The following is a 19840-nucleotide window of genomic DNA, read 5'->3' as shown; positions in this document are numbered from 1 at the left end:
GATGGCTTAGGTACACGGGGGGGGGGGGGGGGGGGAGACTGCCTAGCTTTAAATCCTGGTGCTGCATTTGTGAGTGGCGACCTCTGGCGAGTTTTCGCTCGGAGTCTTCACTGTCTGCATCTGTGAAATGGGGCCTCATGAAGCTCTTGTAAGGGGGCCTGGACACTTTAGACCATGGCCTCAGATACCACGTGGTAGCCCACCATCCCTCTGGCACCAAGAAATACACAGACTTGGGCTGGGCTGTGGAGAATAAACTTTAATCTCTCTGGGGGTGGGGGCTCTGGTTCGGGTGCTCTCTAGGGCATTCTAGGTGGGGTCACGGAGCCGTGCACGCGCACTCGGTACAGGCAGGTGAAGCGTGGGTTTCCCCAGTTGCTCGATATCTTCACCTTGACAGCCCCAAAAGCTCGGGCAGGCTGGTTCTGGAAGAGACTCACAGACGTGGATCAGTTGGCTTCCACTCTGCCTGTCCAGAGGGATGTTTGGGGCTGGAAGGGAACTCTCCCATTTCACAGGTGGGAAAACTGAGGCTCAGAGAGCAGAATGAACTATCCTGAAGCCACACAGAAAATTGACACTCAGGGGCTGGGATGGAAGTTGCTGAGGCCAGAAGGACGGATATACTGTGACTGAGAAAGCATCCCAGCTGTCGGGCCCTGGCACATAGGGCTGTGGGACCCAAGGGCAAATTGTTGCCCCCTGTGGGGCCTCAGTTTCCCCTCTCTGTAGGATGGAAGGGGTAATATCTGCTTCCCAGGTTTGTTGTGGGCATGAAACAAGGTCCTGGAGCTAACTGGCCTGCCACCTGGTAGACACTCGCTCAGTGAGAGCTGCCTCCTCCTCTTTTTGCCCCCCACCCTCCCCTCAGGGATGGAGCCACGCAAAAGCTGGGGTCTTGGCCTTTGAGATCTCACTGGATGCTTTGAACCTTCTAGGGAATTACCAAGAGGAACCTGAGGCCCAGAGAGGAAGGAAATGGCCAAGATCACGCAGATATGTGGGGTCGGGGTTTGGGTCAGTGTCAGCCTGAGTCTCAGCACCATTCTACCATCCATCCCTCACAGTCCTGCTGCTGTTCCCGGCTTCCACCCCTTCAGGCCTCTGTTAGATCAGGACCTGATGACGGGGCCTCCCAGCACGGAGATGTTAATTTGGAAGCCAGCAGCAGCCTGTTCCACATCTGCTGTCCCTGGAGGAACCGCAGCAGGCAGGCTGGGGGAAATGACGTAATCCTAGAAGCTGGATGGATCTCCTCGGGGTCCCACTTTGGCCCTGGGCAGTGGCTCCATACTCTGAGTCTCAGTTTCCTCGCTTGTCACGTGGGCTGGTGACCGTTGTGCACACCCGGGGGTGAGAAGGGGTTCTCTGGGGAAAGCCCTGCACATGTGTACATTCAATATGTGCTCAACACGGGCTGCTTTTCTCAGTTACCTGGAGCTGGAACATCTGAATGATGTTTTCTGGCTGAAACTGAAATGCCCCCAGGAACACCTCCTCCCTGGGAGAGCCTTCCATGCCCTGTAGAATCAGAACCAAGGAGAAAGTATCAGGTATGGGCAGGGCCTTCAGAGGGTGTTGCCCCTCTGCAGCCGAGACTTGCATACCTCCCAGGATGGGGAACTCCCTACCTCATTGGGCATCATTCCATTGCAGGACAGAATATTGGTTAGGAAAGAGCACTCTACTGGGAATCAAAAGCCCGAGGGTCCTCTCCTGTCATTGACTTGTAGGATTTGGGTGTTTCCCTGACCCTTTTTGGACCTCAGTTTCCTTGTTAATGGCATCTGAAGACCAAACTGGCTCTGAAAAGCTTGGCTTGAAATAAGGTAGTTGCTTATCTTCCAACCTCAAAGGCTGTGATCAACTCAGAACCTGGTCACCCTCAGCCTTAACAGAGCCCCATCCGGCCCCCCTAGCAGTTTGGGTTGTGCAGATGGAGTGCCTGGAGTCCCACCATAAGAGGCTATCCCCTTAGCCAAGCCTCGCTCCCTGCTGGGGCATGCTCACGTAAATGACAAAGTCCTTGGGAGCCGTGTCCAGGCTGCCTGACAGTGAGATGGTCTTGGGGATGTGCTGCAGTGTCAGGTTGGACAAGTAGACCTTCTGGGCGAGTCGGATGGTCACCTGGCCTCGGTCCCCCGAGAAAGCCCAGCAGTTGCCAGGCGTCATGTTGGGCTGGAAAGGGCAGGTGTAGTGGGGGCTATGCTGGGTGGGCGAGTGAAGGTGAATTCCTCGTCCCACCCTGGCTCCCTGGACCGCCTTTGCGCTTTGCCTCCTGGATGAGCCAGATGCTTCCATCGACAAAGCTTAGCTCAAGCACCACCAACTCCAGGAGGCTCCCCTGAGAGCTGGCAGCCAGAATGAACCTTCCCTCAGCCCAGCACAGGGAGGGCAGGGGCCTGCTTGGGGCTGTGAGGGTTCCTTGACCCTCAAGTCTTGAGGTGTAGGTGCGGGGGCTCCTTCCAGTGCCAAAGCAGGCCGCCCTTCCCTGCCCCTGCCTCTTCTGTCTCCTATTCCTACCTTTCCCCCAACCTTGGGGCCCCACCCCCTTTGTGCGCACCCCCAGTGTCCGCTTCCAGGTCCTGCTCCCAGAACCCTGACCACACCCCTGCCACTCTCTCCTCGTCCCCCCAACCCCCCCTGCCTCGAGGATCACGTCCGGGGGCTGCGCATAGTTCCACAGCCTGATCCAGTTCCAGTAGGAGCGAGCCTTGTCGTGGTTGTATGTGGCTGACGTTTGCTCAAAGTCGATGGAGGCCCCTGTATGGGAGGGAGGGTCAGGTTGGGCTCGGACCAGGCACCAGGCGAGCACTTTGGGTGAGTCACTGGCCCTCTCTGGACTTCAGTGTTCTCTGGGAGATGGGAGTAAGAAGAGTAGCACCAATAGGAATGCTAACGTCCACCCCACAGGACTGATGTGAGGAGATGAGTTAGCCCACCAAAGTCCTTCCCTCCACGTTGATGTCAACCTCATTATTTCCACGGCTATTGTCAGGACTATTTCACAGAGGAGGGCACTCCTGCCCTGAGAGCCTAAGCCAACACCCTCTGACCCCTTTGGGTCTGGGTTAGCCCAACCAGCCAGTCCACCCTGCCTGCCCCACCTTGCCTTCTTCCCTATGCCCCTCCTGTGCTCCTGCTGTGTCCACATGGGGGTAACTTCACAGGCGCTCCCCTGGGTCTGAAATACTTCTCCCTCCTGGCCAGGTCGCAACTCAAAGGTCCTCCCGCACACCCCTCTGCCCGGGGCCCCTCTCTCCCCACCACCTGCTCTGGTTTTCCACAGCACTGATTCCCACTTGCAATTGGCCCCTGTTGCTTTTTATGTGGTCAGACTTCCTGACGTGGGGCAGGTGTGGCTCTGCTGGCCTCTGGGTCTGGAGGATGGTGAATAGGTAGGCGGGTTGTGGGGACCTCCTCTCCCTGCCTCAGCTCCCCTTTCGAGACAACAGAAAATTGTAGCAAGAAAATCATCTGGGGGACAGAGGTTAGCTCTGACCGTGAAATTTCCGGTAGTAGAGAGTGCATCAGACTCGAACAGAAATCCATCGTCTGAAGAGCTTCTGGGGAAACTTGAGGAGGGCAGATTAGTGGGGGATGGGGGGCGAGGGTGACTCACTTACCTATAGACTTAAGGGCAAAGTCTGGCTTTTCAATAAAATCTCCTTGTATCATCTTCATTATTTTCTGGGCAATTTTTTGCTGAGGAGGTAGAAAACACAAGCTGTGTGCTGACGTCCCCAGATCACGTCCCTGCGTGTGTTCATGCCAGGTGACAGGCGGCTGCAGGAACTCCCTTGTCCTTAACTGTTTACCCCTGCCTGTGGAGACGGTGGCTGGTCCTGGCACAAGATTCCTCCAGTCGCTGCACTGTGAGGAGGCCCAGGTGACACAGAGCCATCCCTACCCCACTTCCACACTGGTTTTCCTCAGTGCTTCCACATGCGCCATGACAGGGTGTCCCACGTGGGACGGGACTCTGGGTGAAGTGAAGCGGCAGGGGGTCTGGAGTCAGACAGACTTTCACTGCTGAGGGGCTTGGGGCTAGTTACGCCCCCTCTGAATCCGGGCCTTCTTGTCTGGAACACGGGGACGATACTCAAGTCCCCCTCCTGCTACTGTGGGGATGACAGCCAGGACTTATATAAGGCTGCTCCTGTGTGCCAGGAACATCCTCGGTGTCCCATGTGTTCACTCTTAGCCCCTCACAACCACCCTTGGAGGTATGTGCTATGATCACCTCTATTTTAAAGATAAAAATATTAGGGTACAAAAGGGAGTGTTGGGGGGGCACCTGAGTGGCTCAGTCAGTTAAGCATCTGCCTTTGGCTCAGATTGTGATCCCAGGGTCCTGGGATTGAGTCCCGCATCGGGCTCCCTGTTCAGCAGGAAGCCTGCTTCTCCCTCTGCCTCTGTCTCTCATGAATAAATAAATAAATCTTAAAAAAAAAACAAAAAACAAAAAACAGGGTAGCGTGTGCGAAGTCCTATAGCTGGTAAGAGGCAGACCCAGGCACTTCAGTTCCAGCGTTTGGGCTCTTAGCTACTAGCTCTCCTGCCAGATACAGCCTGTGAGCACTTAACCTAGTTGGTGCTCAGGAAAGGCTGGCTATTATCTGTATCAGACTCTTGAAAACTGTGGCATATTGTATTTCCCCAAAATGGCCGCAGCAAAGTCTCCTGTGACACACTTTTCTTTCAATATGACTTTGATACTAAAGTTCCCTTCCATCAGTCTGGGTGGGCCTGTGGCTACGGCAGAGGTGATGCCATGTGACTTCGGGGCTAAGCCTAAAAGGGGCTATAGCTCTACTTGGTCCTCTGGGGACACTCACTCTTGGAAGCCAGCTACCATGCTGTGAGGAAGACCACACAGCAATGAGAGCCCAAGTATGGGTGCTTTCATCAACAGCCTTGAGTTCCCAGCTGATAACCAATATCAACTTCTAGACATGTGAGTGAAGAAACTTCCAGATGGGTCCAGATAGAGTTGCCAAGTCACCCCAGACTTCAGGTCTTCCCAGGTGAGGCCTCAGACATTGTGGAACAGTGGCAAACAAAATAGCATTCTGCTTGAATCCCTGACCCACAGAATCTCTGAGAGTGATCAAATGATTGTTTTGCATCACCAAGTTTTGGAGTGGTTTGCTGTGTGACAAGAGTAACCAGACTAGCCACAGAGTTACAGGACAGTTATGATTTGTTTTGTTGATGTGGAAACTTGGAAAATTTGATGACCTGCTTAACCTCCAAAAGGTAAGAAAAGGGGACACCTCAGTGGCTCACTTGCTTAAAGTGGCTGCCTTTGGCTCGGGTCATGATCCTAGGGTCCTGGGATGGAGCCCCGCATCAGCCTCCTTGCTCAGTGGGGATATCCTGCTTCTGCCCTGCTTGCTACTCCCCTTGCTTGTGCTTGCTCCCCCTCCTTCTCTGTCAAATAAATAAAATCTTCAAACAAACAAACCTCCAAAAGGTAAGAAAATATATTTCATACATAAAATAAGAATAGAAATCTATGAAAAGGAACACCTAGAGAGCAAAAATGAAAATTCTTGGGAATTCATAATATATTAACAGAAACAAAAACCCAGTAAAAGTTTTGGTAGATAAAGTTGAGATCATGTTCTCAATTTCAGAACAAAGAGAAGAAAAAAGGGAGAATTGGAAGAATACAGAAGATGAGTTCAGAAATTTAACATCCAAACAATAGGAGTTTAAAAAATGAGAATAAAACAGATATGACTGCGGGGAAAATACCCATTTAATCACATGAGTAAAGAAGACTTTTTAGGGCTAAAAGACATGAATTTCCACATTGTAATGGTCCCAAGGGTAGCCAGTCCATAGGCATACAATCATGACATTTAAGATGTAAGGTGAGATGTAGGGCTTCCAGGTAAGATTTAGTAAATTAAAGAGGATCAATTCTTCCACTATAAAAACAACCAGGAAAAGCCATATAGTTTATAAATCATATTTTAAAGCCACCACTGAGCTATGGGAGCAATGAGGACAAGAAGGATTAAAATTCTATAGAGGAGAGAACCATTCTGAAATTCCCTGACAATATTTTAATCCCTGAGGGCATTTGCTAATTCTGGGCATGGGCTGAAGACGTGGGATTAGGCTGAATAAGGGCTGCTACTGGTGAAAGAGAAAGCAGCAAAGATTTTAATAGTCACAAAGGACTAAAAGGACAAAAGTAGAAACTTGATGAGCCTCGAACCTGAATAGTTTCCCCATAAGATGTTAACTGCAACCCAGAACTGTGGAAGAGGTTAAAGAGCTACTTGAAAACTTCTGAAAGACAGAGTAAAACTTCCCAGTTTCACAACGTTTGGGAAACTAAGTCCCTTTTATTGAGGGGACCTCAAATAAACCTAAGCAAGAGATTAAAGCCTTACAAACATCTTCCTAATATATATCAGAATCATTTGGAGGGCTTGTTGAGACACAGATGGTTGGTTCCTATCCTTAGTAGGTTGGGGGGTGGCCCATTAACTAAAATTTCTAGTATTTCCCCAGGTAATGCTGATGTTGCTGGTACGGGGGTCATACTCTAAGAACCACTGCCCTAGAAGGAGTGGTGAATCAATACTGAGAAGCTGTAGCTGCACCAAGGACTAAATCAATCATGGGCACAATTAAAGGCTGAGAATCCAAGCTTGACCCTGGCAGAGGTTACCCCTGGGGTCAGAGATTTTGCATTGATGCAAGGCTGGAAGACAAAATTGGAGACTTGGGAAGCCTCAGACATGTGGTCAGTCTTTCCCATTAAGAGATCTACCAAAAGGTTGAAGCTGCATGGCAGGATATTGAAGGGTTACCCTTAACCTCTGACTAAATCTTTCAAAAATTGCAATCCAGGTCTGAATCAGCTGAATGAAGGTCTACATAGAAGTGATCAGAGTACTCATCTTCCTTACAAAGAAAAGGGAGAATGTTCTCTAGTTGAAGTTATAATTTATATCTGGAGCATATAATTCCTTCATATACAATGTCCAGAAAAACACAAAAAAATATCTAGACATGAAGAGACAAGACCATATGATTGATACTCCAAAGAAAAACAGACGATAGAAAAAGACCATAGATGATCCAAATATTGGATTTAGCAGACAAGGATTTAAAATAACTATGATAATATGTTAAATAAAAGAAAATAAAATTTATTAGAGAATTACGTTGGAGAATTTCACTACAGAATTAAAATCTATGAAAAAGAATCAAAAGTATATTTCAGAACTAAACAATGCAACATATGAAATTAAGAACTTATTGGAAAAAAATTAATAGTAGATTGGACAGAACAGAATACTAGATCATTAGTGAACCTGAAGAAATGTGAATAGAAAACATCAAAAACTGAAACATATAGAGAAAAAGAATGAAAATCAAACACACCAGGTAATAGCATAGGAATTACATGGAACACACTCTAAAAATCTAGCATAGATGTAACTGGAGTCCTGGGAATGGAGATAGATAATGGGGAAGAAACAGTACTTTAAGAAACGATAGCTGGGGTGTTTCGGAGACTCAATAATTAAGCATCGGCCTTCAGCTCAGGTCATGATCCCACAGTCCTGGGATCAAGCCCCACCTTGAGCTCCTTGTTCAGCATGAGGCCTGCTTCTCCCTCTCCCATTCCCCCTGCTTGTGTTCCCTCTCTCACTCTCTCTCTGTCAAATAAATAAATAAAATGTTTTTTTTTTAAGAAATAATAGCTAAGAAATTTAAAAAACTATTGAAAAACATCAACCCATAGATCCAATAAGCTCAGCAACCCCACCCCAAATACGTTAAATATAGAACACTGGAAATAAGAAGAACACCCTACAAACTCCCAGAGATAGGAAAAAAAAAAAATAACAGACCATACTCAAAGGACCAATACTAGCACTATTACACTTCTCAACAGCAACTGTGTAACTAGAACACAGTAGTGGAATTCCTTCAAAATTTTCAGGGGAAACTTTCCTAGCAAGGCTTTTATACCCAGCCGAACTATCAATCAAAGGCAAGAATAAAATAAAGATATTTTCAAATGTGCAAGTTCTAAGCAAATTAATAAGTCTCCTATTTCACTCTCTTCCAGGAAGTTGTTGGGGGATGTGCTCCACCAAAACTTGAGAAATGAAATAAGGCATTAAACAAAGAGAGAAGTCAAATGTTTGGGAGGAGAATGGCCAGTATCTCACCTCGTCTGACATGGCTTCCATCAACTGGAGCTTAGCAATGAGCTGGGTCATGTTACCTCGGAGGTCCTGGATTTCCCCAGTGTGATGCCGCACCTTCTCCTGGTACATTCTTAAGAGGAAGGAGTTAAAACATGGACCAACTGGTTTGTGATGCTGCACTTGTCACCCTCAGCTTCTGCTTTTGTCAGTCAGCCCACAGAGAATTAGCATCACATTTTCTCACTCTCCTGGCCTATCCATCAGGTTCTTATCTTTGAAATACTACTCATGCTCCTCTTCCTACTTGGAATATTTTAAAATTCAACTTACTCCTTCCAAATATTCCTGAATATTTATTTGCAATTAAGGATGCTGCCACCAGGTGGTATCTTGTTGGTTAAAATTTCTACTCAGCTACCATTTGCTGAGCAATAACCTTAGGCTAGGAATTATTCAGAATACTTTGCATCTTCTTTAATATTCATAATTACCCAGAGCAAAGTGGGTGTTAGCCTCATCTCATAAATGAGAAGTCAAAGGCCCAGAGAGGAGAAGTAGCTTGCAAAAATTTAGCCAGGTAGGAAGTATGGAAGCTGGGATTTAAATCTAGGTTGGTCTGATGGCAGAGCCCACAATTTTAGGCAATACATCACAGGCCCTAGATATAGCTCTGGTTTTTAGGTGATAATAAGCAGATTCTTCTTTAGGTGATAATTAGCAGATTCTTCTTACCTCAGGCTTTGCAGTGGACTATTTATGCTGTCATCCTGGTAGGGTGTTGAGGAAAGCAAGGGATCTTTTTCAGATGGCCTAATCTGTGCCCAATTGAACTTTATCCATCCATTCTCCCAAAACCATAAATCTATCCATTCACCCACCTACCATCTATCCAAAACCCAATATAACCTCCATTTAAAATCCATCCATCATCCATCCACCCTTCTACCTATCCACTATTCTATCCAAACACATTTCCCACTCATCTACTCTTCCATTTATCCAAATTTCCTTATTCATCCACCCTCCTGTCCATATAACTTATCTTATATATTGACCCTTTCACCAAACCATTCACTTTCCCATCTATCCAACCTCTCAGCAACCATATGTCCATCCATCCATCCATCCATCCATCCATCCATCCATCCATCCATTTATCCACCTGTATATCCCATCTGCCCTTCCATCTGTCCATTTTCTCATCCATCCAATCTCCCATTCATCCATTCATCTATCCCCACAGCCATTTCCCCACATCCCTGAATTCATCACTTCCACTGTCCCATCCATTCTCTCTCCATTCCACATTTCCATCTGATCATCAGTCAACCAACATTGATAGTGGTAGCACTGTGCCCCAGCCCTTAGGTGGACATCACTGGAATGAATCAGACCCGACTGTCTTCAAGAGAGCTCCCAATACAGTTGGGAAAATAGTCATGATTACAAAATATTGCATTCATGATTACAGAAAATTGTGGGAGGAAAGGGGAATATCACCTCCACCTGTAATTTCTTTTTTTTTAAATTTTATTTATTTATTTGACAGAGATCACAAGTAGGCAGAGAGGTAGGCAGAGAGAGAGAGTGAGGGGGAAGCAGGCTCCCCGCTGAGCAGAGAGACTGATGTGGGGCTCGATCCCAGGATCCCGGGGATCACGACCCGAGCTGAAGGCAGAGGCTTTAACCCACTGAGCTACCCAGGTGCCCCCTCCACCTGTAATTTCTGAGGGAAGTTACACTTTAGCTGGATCCTGAAATATATAAAGGAGTCTAAAAGGGGAGAAGAGGAGAGGGAGGGACAAGCTCCTCAGATCCCTTTCCTCTTTAGGCCTTCTGAAACTTTTTACTGTCCTCTGACAAGGATCTCTGGCCACTGATTTCCTCCTCTTTCCTCCCCAGGAACTACAAAACAAATGGTCTCATTTCATTTGAGAACAAACTGCCTTGTGTAGAGAGAGAATTGTGTTCCATCCTCACTCTCCCACTTTAGGAGGGAGACTTGGCAAAGGAAAGATAGGTCACCTCTGGGAGTGAGTTAGAGGAGAGTCCTTCTGTAAGAAGAAGAACTATTGTATCTGACCTTTTAAAGTCACATTTTGGTGGGAGAGATGGGTTCCAGGTAGGTGTCATGGCAGGGGCAGAGATTTGGGTCTGGGATGAGTCAGGAACTGACTAGAGTCCAGATATGGTGAGAATGAGAGAAGCTGACGGAGGCAACATTGTCTGGTTAGAGTGAGGTTAGTCAGTGGTGGGGCCTGAAGAGAGCACACACTCACCTGCCAGACTTCCATTTTGGATGGTAAGTGCATAGAAAACATCCAGAATCCTGTGGGGACAAGAGAATGAAAGGAAGCCATTTAAGATGAAAGGTTAAAAGCTTGGGCTTTGGCATTAAGGTATCTGGATTCAAATTCCAGCCTTGGCACTAACATTGCACAACTTTGGAAGAGCTTACTTAATCTCTCTATACCTAAATTTCCTCCTCTGTAAAATGGGAATAACAGTAATATCCACTTCATGATCAAACAATATCATCTATGCAAAGTGTCTCACATAAACCAAATAATCCATGTCCCATCTCCTTCCCCTGTCCCAATTCTACTAGGGATAATTGATGAAGAGAAGAAAATAAGATGGTCTTCCCTGCATTTTATGATCTCTGTACTACCTGAAATCCTACCATTCAAGCCATTATTAAAAGTCTTTAAAACTTATTCGTTATTCATGATGAAACAATCAACAAACCAGGAATAGAATGGAACTCTCTCAATCTGGTAAAACCCATGTATGAAAAACCCGCAGCTAACAACATGCTTAATGGTAAAAGACTGGATGCTTTCTTCCAGAGATAAGGAACAAGACTAGTATGTCTACTCTTACTATTCCTTTTCTTTAAGATTTTATTTATTTATTTGAGAGAGAGTGAGAGAGAGCACAAGCAAGGGAGAGGAAGAAGCAGGCTCCCTGCTTGGGGAAGGAGCCCGATGTAGGGCTTTATCCCAGGACTCCGGGATCTTGACCTGAGCCAAAGGCAGATGCTTAACCTACTTGAACCACCCAGGTGCCCCTACTCTTGTTATTTCTATTTAACATTGTCCTGAAGGTTCTAGCCAGGTCAATTAGTCAAGAAAAAGAAATAAAAGGCAGATGACAATACCTTGCATAAAGAATCCTAAAGTATCTAAGACGGAGTGTATTGCCCAGTGTCAGAACAGCAAGGATATAAGATTGGTATATGAAAATCAATTCTATTTCTAAACACAAGCAATAAACAATCTGAAAATGAAATTAAGGAAACAATTTCATTTACAATAGCATCTCAAAGAAGAAAATACTTGGAATAAATTTAACAGAGTGCAAACCTTGCACTCTAAAAGAAACAAAACATAATTGGAGGAAGTTAAAGAAGACATGGAGATATATATCAATAATGGAAAGATAACCCATATTCATGGATTGGAAAACTTAATATTGTTAAGGTAACACTACTCCCCAAATTCATCTGTGAATCAATGCAATCATTCTCAAAATTCCAGTAGACTTTTTTTAAGAAATGGAAAAACTGATCCTAAAATTCATATGGAAATGTAAAGGAGTATAGCTGCCAAAATAATTTAAGAAGAATGAAGTTGGAGAACTCAAACTTCTGGATTTCAAAACTTACTATAAAGTTATAGCAATCAATCCAGAGTAGTACTGGCAAATAAACATATAGATCAAGCGAATAAAATTAACAGTCCAGAAATAAACCCTCACATTTATGATCAATTGACTTTCAATAAGGGTGCCAGACAATTCAATAAGGCAAAAATAGTCTTTTCAATAAATCGAACAACTGGATATCTACATTCAAAAGAATGGAGTTGGATCCTTACCTCGCACCATATGCAAAAATTAGTTCAAAAATGGATCATAGATCTAAATGTAAGGGCTAAAACTATACAAATCTTGGAAGAAAAAGTGGTAGTAAGTCTTTATAACTTTAAGTTAGGCAATAGTTTGTTGCATCTGACATTAAAGCACATATATGACAAAAGAAAATATAGATAAATTGGACTTCATCAACATTTTAAAAATTTGGGGTGCCTGGGTGGCTCAGTCAGTTAGGCATCTGCCTTCAGCTCACATCATGATCCCAGGGTGCTGGGATCGAACCCCACAACAGGCTCCTTGCTCAGCAGGGAGTCTGATTCTCCCTCTTCCTCTGCCTCTTCCTCAGCTTGTGCACGCTTTCTCTCTCTCTTGCTCACTCTCTCTCTCAAATAAATAAAATCTTTTTTAAAAATTAAAAAATTCGTGTCACAAAGGACACCCATCAAGAAAATGAAAAGACAACCCACAGAATGGGAGAAAATACTTGCAAATTGTATATCTGATAAGGGACTTGTATCCAGACTATATAAGAAACTCTTACAAGTCAATAACAAAAAGACAAAACAATTTAAAAATGGGCCAAGATCTGAATAGACATTTCTCCAAAGAAGATCTACAAATGACCAATAAGCACGTGAAAAGATACTCATTTAGTCATTAGGGAAATGAACTAAAAACCACAATGAGATACCCACCACCACCCTCAGATGGCTAAACTAAAAGACAGATAATAACCAGTGTTGGTGAGGATGTGGAGAAATTGGACCCTTATACATGTTGGTGGGAATGTGAAATGGTGCAGCTACTTTGGAAAAAAATTTGGCAGTTCCTCAGATAGTTAAGTAGAGACTTGTTGCATAACTCAGCCAATTTTGCTTCTAAATATATATCCAAGAGAATTTAAAACACATATCCACACAAACATTTTCCTGGAACACTCACAGGAACATTATTAATGGTGGTCAAAAAGCAGAAAGAATTGTAATATCTATCAAACAGTAGGTGGGCAAACAAAATGTGGCATATCCATACATGGAATATTTTCAGCCATAAAGAAGGGTCAAATGCTGAGCCATGCTACACCATGGATGAACCTTGAGAACAGAATGACAAGTGAAAGAAACCACCAAGACCCCATAGTATCATATGATTCTATTTATATGAAATGCCCAGAATAGGCAAATCCATAGAGACGGAAAGTAGATTAGCGATTGGTTGTCTAGGTTTGGGGTGAGGGGGAATGGGAAATGATAGATAAGGACTAAGGAATGTCTTCTTGGGGGTAGTGAACATACTGGAATTTGATAGTGGTGATGGGTGCAGGACTTTGTGAATATACTAAAAAACAGTGAATTAGACATGTGAAAAATGGTGATCTTTATGGTATGCAAATTATATCTCAATAAAGCTGTTATTTTAAAAAATGTTATTTGTTAGGTTAAGTTTCCTAGGAATTTCTAATTTCCTAGGAAATCCCCACCCCTCCCCCGACCCCAAGTCCCTGGGCCAATATGCTTGAGTGGAGAGAGGAGATCCCTTTGCTTGGGAAAGTAAAGCCATGATGTGGGAGGTGATAGCAGTGGCCGGAAGGAGCCACAGAAAACTCAGAAGTCGGTAATAATTATCGTGTCATGGTTGGGGGAGAACTTTACAGTTTTCAAGGCTTTTCTTGGCTTTCCAAAAATTTCCTTGGTCATCAGTTAATTTACTCCTCACAGCAACACTCATTAGACAGGATGGGGAAACGGAGGCTCCTAGAGGGTCACTGTCTTGCCCAGGATGACATAGTCAGTGTCAGAGCCTTCACTCTTTCCCTCCCCAGGTTGGGCGAGAGCTCAGGGATACCTCCACCTGGGGCAGGGCCCTGGAAACGTACCAAAAGCACAGAGGACCAGAACACCTGTCTTTTCCATGAGCTTCTGGAAGAACAGCTTGCATCTGGAAGACAGAGAATCAGCAGTCAAGGTGAAGAAGGGCTTTGCACAAGCTAGCAAGTCTTGGCCTGGCCTTTGCCCTTTTCCTACCTGGCAGGGAAGGACCCACCCTGGGCAGTGAGACACCCCCTCCAAGGCGCTGGCTGAGTCCTGGGGCTGCACAGCATCATAGGGGAAAGAAAGCTCTTACCCAGTATTTGGGGCCATCAGAGATCCACTGACAGTGGTCACCCACATCTTCTTCACACCCTTTATCTGTGAACTGTCTGTCCCTTCCCTTCTGTCCTGGTGACCACATCCTTCAGAGCTCAGCACAAACGAACATCCCCTCATTCTGTGACCTCCAGAGTCAACACTGACCTCCTCCTCCTCTTACCACTGATTTTGGTGTCTGTCTGCCTTCCTCTGACTGGGAGCTCAGGAGTGGTGAGAGTCAAGGCTGGGTCCAGAATAGGCATTAAGATGTTTGGAATGCAAACTCTAAGTGAATGAATGATGTGGAAAGCTCTGTAGGAATTTGGAGGAGTTTGCATGGACCAGAAAGGTGAAGGGAAAGGATGGGACCTACACTCCAAGCAGGAAAAACAGCATATGTCAAGGTACTGGGGCAGAAACAGGAATAGCAGGCCCAGGGGGTAAGAACCCCAGCCTTGCAGGCCCAGTGGGTCCACAGCAGGATGCATAATGAGGCAGCTCAAAAAGGAAGCATGGGGAAGGATTCTGGAAGGCTGCAGGCAAAGGAGTGAGTCACATTCTGAGGAGAGGGGATATAATAAAAGCCAGGTTGGGGATGTCTTCTGTGGTCTGGTGATCAAGAGGAGGTTCAAACCAGTGAGGGGGCTGCCATGGTAGCCCGCTGCATGTTCCCAGCCCCATCAGCTTCCCCCTCTCCAGCCTCCCCCTGCCAGCCTCCCCCTGCCAGCTCCCTGCTCCCCAACCTCCCCCGCCAGCCTCCCCTCGCCTGCCCGTGCCCACCTGCAGGTATTGAACAGAATCTGGTGAACCTGAGTCCTCAGGAAGCAGGCCAGGCAGGTGATCCAGGCTGCGGAGGAGGCAGGAGAGCCGTGAGCAGCTGCACCCTTGTTCTTACTCTACAAAGCCTTGCAGGGGGTGAGGCCCTCTTGCTGGGAGACCCTCCCAATTTTCTAATTGAGCCCAGGGTTAACCCTGCTCTGCTTATGGGTCAGCACCAGCTCCGAGGGAGGACAGGTCCTAGAGGTGAGCCCGGCTTGTGACCGGCAGTTAATGGCTACCTCACAGTGACTCCGGAGCACAAGAAGTCTGGGGTGTGCCTCTGCCCATTCCCAGACATTGGGAGCTTCTCAAGGGCAGGGTCCCTGTCTGGTTTATCCCTGGGGACCCTGTGTTGTCCAGCATGGAACTGGATAAAAAGTTGGGGTTCAGGATAGATAAGTAGGTAGGAGGATGCATGAACGGACAGAAGAAAGGTGAGACAACAGCTTGGAAGTTGGCCGAGTAGGAAGACAGCTGAGTAGATGGAAGGCTAGCTAGAAGGATGGACAGGTGGACGACTGGGTGGGTGTGAATATTAGCAGATAAAGGTTGGGGGGACCTGATGGTTGACTCATTGAATGGCTGGCTGGCTGAGCTAACGGGGTGCACGGCTATTACAACAGATGTTCCGAGAAACGACTGGGTGACGAGTAAGTGGAGGGGCAGCTGGCTGAACTTTGGGGTGTGCTCAGACCATGATCCGGAAGCGAGGGTGCATCACATCACACCATTCCCATGACTTCACCAATGGCCTCCTGGTCCAGGGCCCGGGCAGGTGGTCGAGTAGGGGAGCGCCCGACAGCTCTGCCTCCAAACGGCGTGTCTCCCTCCGACACCCTCTCTCCAGCCACCAAAGAGATCCTGGCAGGAATGACCCCTGACTCTTTCAGAGTTCCCTCCCTTCCCGGTAGCCAAGCGGAGGCCTTCCTTCCCCAGGTCAGCACAGTCTGTGGCTGGGCCCTTTTCCCCGGCCCACGCTGAAGGCCAGGGCATTTCTCAGTATATACGTACACACACAGGCCAGCAGGCACTGGGTCAGGCCCGGGGCTGGGGCATTGAGGCGGACGGGCAACACGAAGGCATCACCTGCAGAGAGCACGGGGCTGTCATGTCAGGGCCAGCCTCGGGGACCCTGTGCCTTGCAGACACCAGAGAAGAACCCTGAGCTGGGGGTGGACATCCCTGCTCCCGACCCCGCCCCTCGCTGGGTGACCCCGGGGTGCCCCTCTGGACATCTTTGAGCCTCGGCTCCTTGCTCCTCACAAAGACCCCGGGGCTTCCCCTCCCCTCCCTGCTCACTCGGGTTCGGGTTCAACAAATTGTCCTCTGTTACCCGGCAGGTGTTCCGGCCTCTTGGGGCGACCCTGGGGATGACAAGATTCACAATCGCATTTTATAATTTTCAAGAAATGTGGTGCCCCATGTTCCAGATTGAGAGAATGAGGTGCAGAGAAGTTTGCCCGAGACCCCCAATCTGTGAATCAGGGACACAGCCAAGTCTGACCGACCCCAAACCCAAGTCTCTTTTGAGACTTTTGAGACTTGCTCGGTCTCCCAGCAAGCGGACTCCATCTGCTGTGGTAGTCACCGGTGGTTATCACCCAAAAGCCAATCCCTCCCCTCGCTGGCAGGAGGCTGATTTTGGTCCCTTGTCCCCCTCCTACCCTGTGTGAGTTTCGATAATCCTGATTGCTCTAAGCCTACCCCCAGCGCCTTGCTGCTTATTGGGTGGGGGGGAGGTCTACAGGGGTGAGGGGTGGGGTGGGCTGGGTATAGGGGTCTGGCACTTGCGAAAAAGGCTTTCTCGTTGCTAAAATGAGACCCACGGGAAGCAAGTCCCATTCTCTTTGTACCTAGACAGCCATGCTTCTCTGGGCTGCTGGAGCTGCACTAGCCAGCTGTCACAGTGGGGAGGCCAACAGGAAGAGCGAAATGATAGTGGGGACTTGGGTCTCGGGGACACTGCAGACCCGTGGAATTGATGTGCTCTGGAGCGACCCACCTCTTGGGAACTTTTGGTGTGTGAGATAACACATTTTTTTAATTTCTTAAGACAATGGTCTCATAACATTTATTATTACACCCTCTTCCAATGTATTTATGTTTATTTCTTAAGAAATGATATATACACAGGCACCTGGGTGGCTCAGTGGGTTAAGCCTCGGCCTTCGGCTCAAGTCATGATCTCAGGGTCCTGGGATCTAGCCCCACATCAGGCTCTCTGCTCATCGGGGAGCCTGCTTCCCCCTCTCTCTCTGCCTGCCTCTCTGCCTACTTGTGATCTCAACCTCTCTCTGTCAAATAAATAATTAATAATTAATTTTAAAAATTATATCTACAATACCACATAAATATTATTTACTCTTTCAAATGTGCAAATCTGTTCATATATTCCCAAGTAATAGAAATCAAAAGAGGATGCGCTGAAAATATACACACTGAAGTTCTAGTAAGTTCTCCCTTTCACACAGGGGATTGTTTTCCATACCCTCTTGGAATATACACGCCCCCTTTTGGGGGCCCCAGCATAGGCAAAGGTGAGCATTTCCCCACTTACCCGCCGTCTCCCTCGATAGCCTGGGACCTCCGTGAGGGCCGGTGCAGCCCATGTCCCCAGCACCCTGCCCAACGCCCGCATGCAATAGGTGCTCAATAAGCACGTGTTGAAGGGATGACTGCCCCTCCACTCCCTTGGAGGGGAGATTTTAGGAAAGCAACCGCCAAACCTTCCCGACCTTGGCCGCTGCCTCTGTGAAGGCTGTCAGTCATGCCCGCTTATCTCCGGGGAGAGGGCCGAAGGCCAGCATTTGGTAAACTGCAAAGAACCGGGCAGCGGGGGTGGGGGCTGCCATCCTCACCTCCTGGGCCGGACGACATCCTCTGGCGGGTCACACGGGTCCACGGGGCTCCTTGAGGACCGTGGCATCGATTTTCTTCTCTAGGAAATCGAGGGGAAATGGTACTGGGGCTCTGCGGGAGTTGGCAAGGGAGAAGTGGCTGCCGCTGCCACCAGCTCCTAGCGTTCCCTGGCAGGGGCTGCATGGGGTCTCACCAGGTCAGGTGGATCTGTGGGCACTGTGACCTCATAGAGCAGGGGGCGGCGGGGGCGGGGGAGGGCTCTGCCGAGTCTCTAGCTTGGTTCCGGAACTCCTCCTCGGCCGAACCCATTCTGACCCACTTTCCACTTTTTAAGATGAGGCCCCAGGACAGGGAGGGTCATGCCAGGATCTCAGCGGCTGGGCAGGAGCAGAGCGGAGGCTCCAATACCCAGACCAGGCTTTCTTTGTGCCCCTCACCCCGCAGCTCCTTCCCTGATCCAAGCTTCCCAGACTTGCCACCTGCTTAGGCCGCACATGAAGGCATCTTATATATGGGTCTGCTCACTGGTGGACGTTTTGCGGAACACAGAATATTGCATATGCTGTTGTTTTAATAAAATTCTGCATTTCCTGGAGACAAATAAAAGCATAACAGTGTGGAAATGTCTGGCTACGTTTTTTTCCGTCAGCCCTGCCGATGGAGAGTTTATCTGGATTGTGAAGCTAAAAGGAACTCCTTTTGCCCCTGGGTGGCGGTTGCTGAAATTGTAGGCTAAGTTGCTGTGGGCCAGCTTAGCCTACAAGGCAAAGATTTGCCCCTCAGGAAGGCCTGCAAACTAGAACCTGAACGTGGGACTGTGTTAGGTTACAGAACAAAGATGATCTGGGGCTTGCAGATGGGATTAAGGTCACTCACTAATCAGCTGATCTTGAGATAGAAGAATATTCTGGCTTATCCCGGAAGGGTCTGTAAATGGAAGAGGGAGGCAGAAGGGACATGGGTGGAAGCATGAGGAACCCTCAGCCTCAACTTGCTGGTTTGAAGGTGATGAGGCCTTAAGGCAGCCCGTGAAAGCAGCCTCCGGCAGCTGGAAAAGGCAGGGAAGCGAATCCTCCCCTAGAGTTTCTAGAAAGGACCAAAGTCCTGCCAATACCTTGATTTCTGCCAAGCCACATCCATGTTGGACTTCTGACTTCCAGAAATATAAGATAATAAGTTTGTGTTTTAAGTCACTGCGTTTGTAGCAATTTGTTACAGCAGCAATAGGAAACTCATACTGTACCTCTGAGAATCTTCAGTGAAGGGGAAGCCCTGAAATGCTGCCCCCAGAATTGGTACAAGGGCCCTTCAGTTGTTCATTCATTCATTCATCCACTCATTTAACAGATACTCACTGAGCGTCTGGTATGTTCTAGGCACTGGCTCTAGAGGTGAACAGAACCACTCCTGTCCTGGGGGAGGAAGACAAAGAGGCTGGCGAGCGCCTTCCATGTCTCGGGCGCTCACCCAACCATGCTGGCCACTGCTGTAGGGAGAAGGGGCTGAGAATCTCCCTCCTTTGTGTCCGCGGGCTGTCAGTCAATGCGCCCCACGCTGGATATGTCGAGGAAGAGGAAGTATTCATGCCAAGAGCAAACACCGAGAGTGGCTTTGGTCAATATTTGTGCTCCTTCCCACTGAGCCTGCTGTTTGCCCCCGCCACGGTGAGGGCCAGGAGGCCAGGAGTAGGGTGTGAGGGAGCACTGGACAGGGGGGCTTCGTGCTCTGAGGGGAGGGCTTGCTGGTGTCTGTGGTCCCTGGCAGTTCTGTGGACCCTAGTGGGGATCCAACACAGGGTGGGCGTGGCCTCTGGGCCTGGCGTAGGGGCTGGTATGGAGTCGGTGGGAGCCATGGAGGGCTCTGGAGTGGGGGAAGGCTCCAAGTCCCTTTGTGCCTATACTCCAGCTGAGCCACGCAGAGGGACAGACAGGTTCTCCCTGCCATTACACTATTGCTTCCTGTGCACAGTAAATT

General features: G+C 48.0%; 1 protein-coding gene across 1 annotated transcript; it reads right to left on the bottom strand.

Moving 5' to 3' along the window:
- Positions 1-248: 248 nt before the first annotated feature.
- Positions 249-18042, bottom strand: SUN5 (Sad1 and UNC84 domain containing 5). The gene is made up of 13 exons (XM_032859365.1): positions 17866-18042; positions 16307-16371; positions 16019-16093; positions 14969-15035; positions 13936-13997; positions 10463-10512; positions 8916-8950; positions 8205-8313; positions 3627-3705; positions 2648-2763; positions 2011-2178; positions 1435-1521; positions 249-425 (listed from the first exon to the last, which is right to left on the bottom strand). Exons 1-13 carry the CDS (start codon positions 17931-17933, stop codon positions 300-302), a joined length of 1107 nt encoding a protein of 368 aa, XP_032715256.1. The 5' UTR covers positions 17934-18042; the 3' UTR covers positions 249-299.
- Between the last annotated feature and the right edge of the window lie 1798 nt (positions 18043-19840).

This window comes from Lontra canadensis, unplaced genomic scaffold, assembly GCF_010015895.1.
Source record: "Lontra canadensis isolate GAN:19392208 unplaced genomic scaffold, GSC_riverotter_1.0 scaffold16, whole genome shotgun sequence".
NCBI lineage: Eukaryota > Metazoa > Chordata > Mammalia > Carnivora > Mustelidae > Lontra > Lontra canadensis.
Note: the sequence above shows the minus strand (reverse complement) of the source record. Positions and strands in the feature narration are given on the sequence as shown.

What these genes read in the sequence shown, in the direction of transcription:
- SUN5 (XM_032859365.1), bottom strand. Translation starts at nt 17,933, where the DNA reads ATGCCACGGTCCTCAAGGAGCCCCGTGGACCCGTGTGACCCGCCAGAG. An exon ending in GATGTCGTCCGGCCCAGGAG is followed by an intron (nt 16,372 to 17,865) that starts GTGAGGATGGCA and finishes TGTCATCCCCAG; the next exon opens with GGTCGCCCCAAGAGGCCGGA. An exon ending in GTGCCTGCTGGCCTGTGTGT is followed by an intron (nt 15,036 to 16,018) that starts GTACGTATATAC and finishes CCTCCTCCGCAG; the next exon opens with CCTGGATCACCTGCCTGGCC.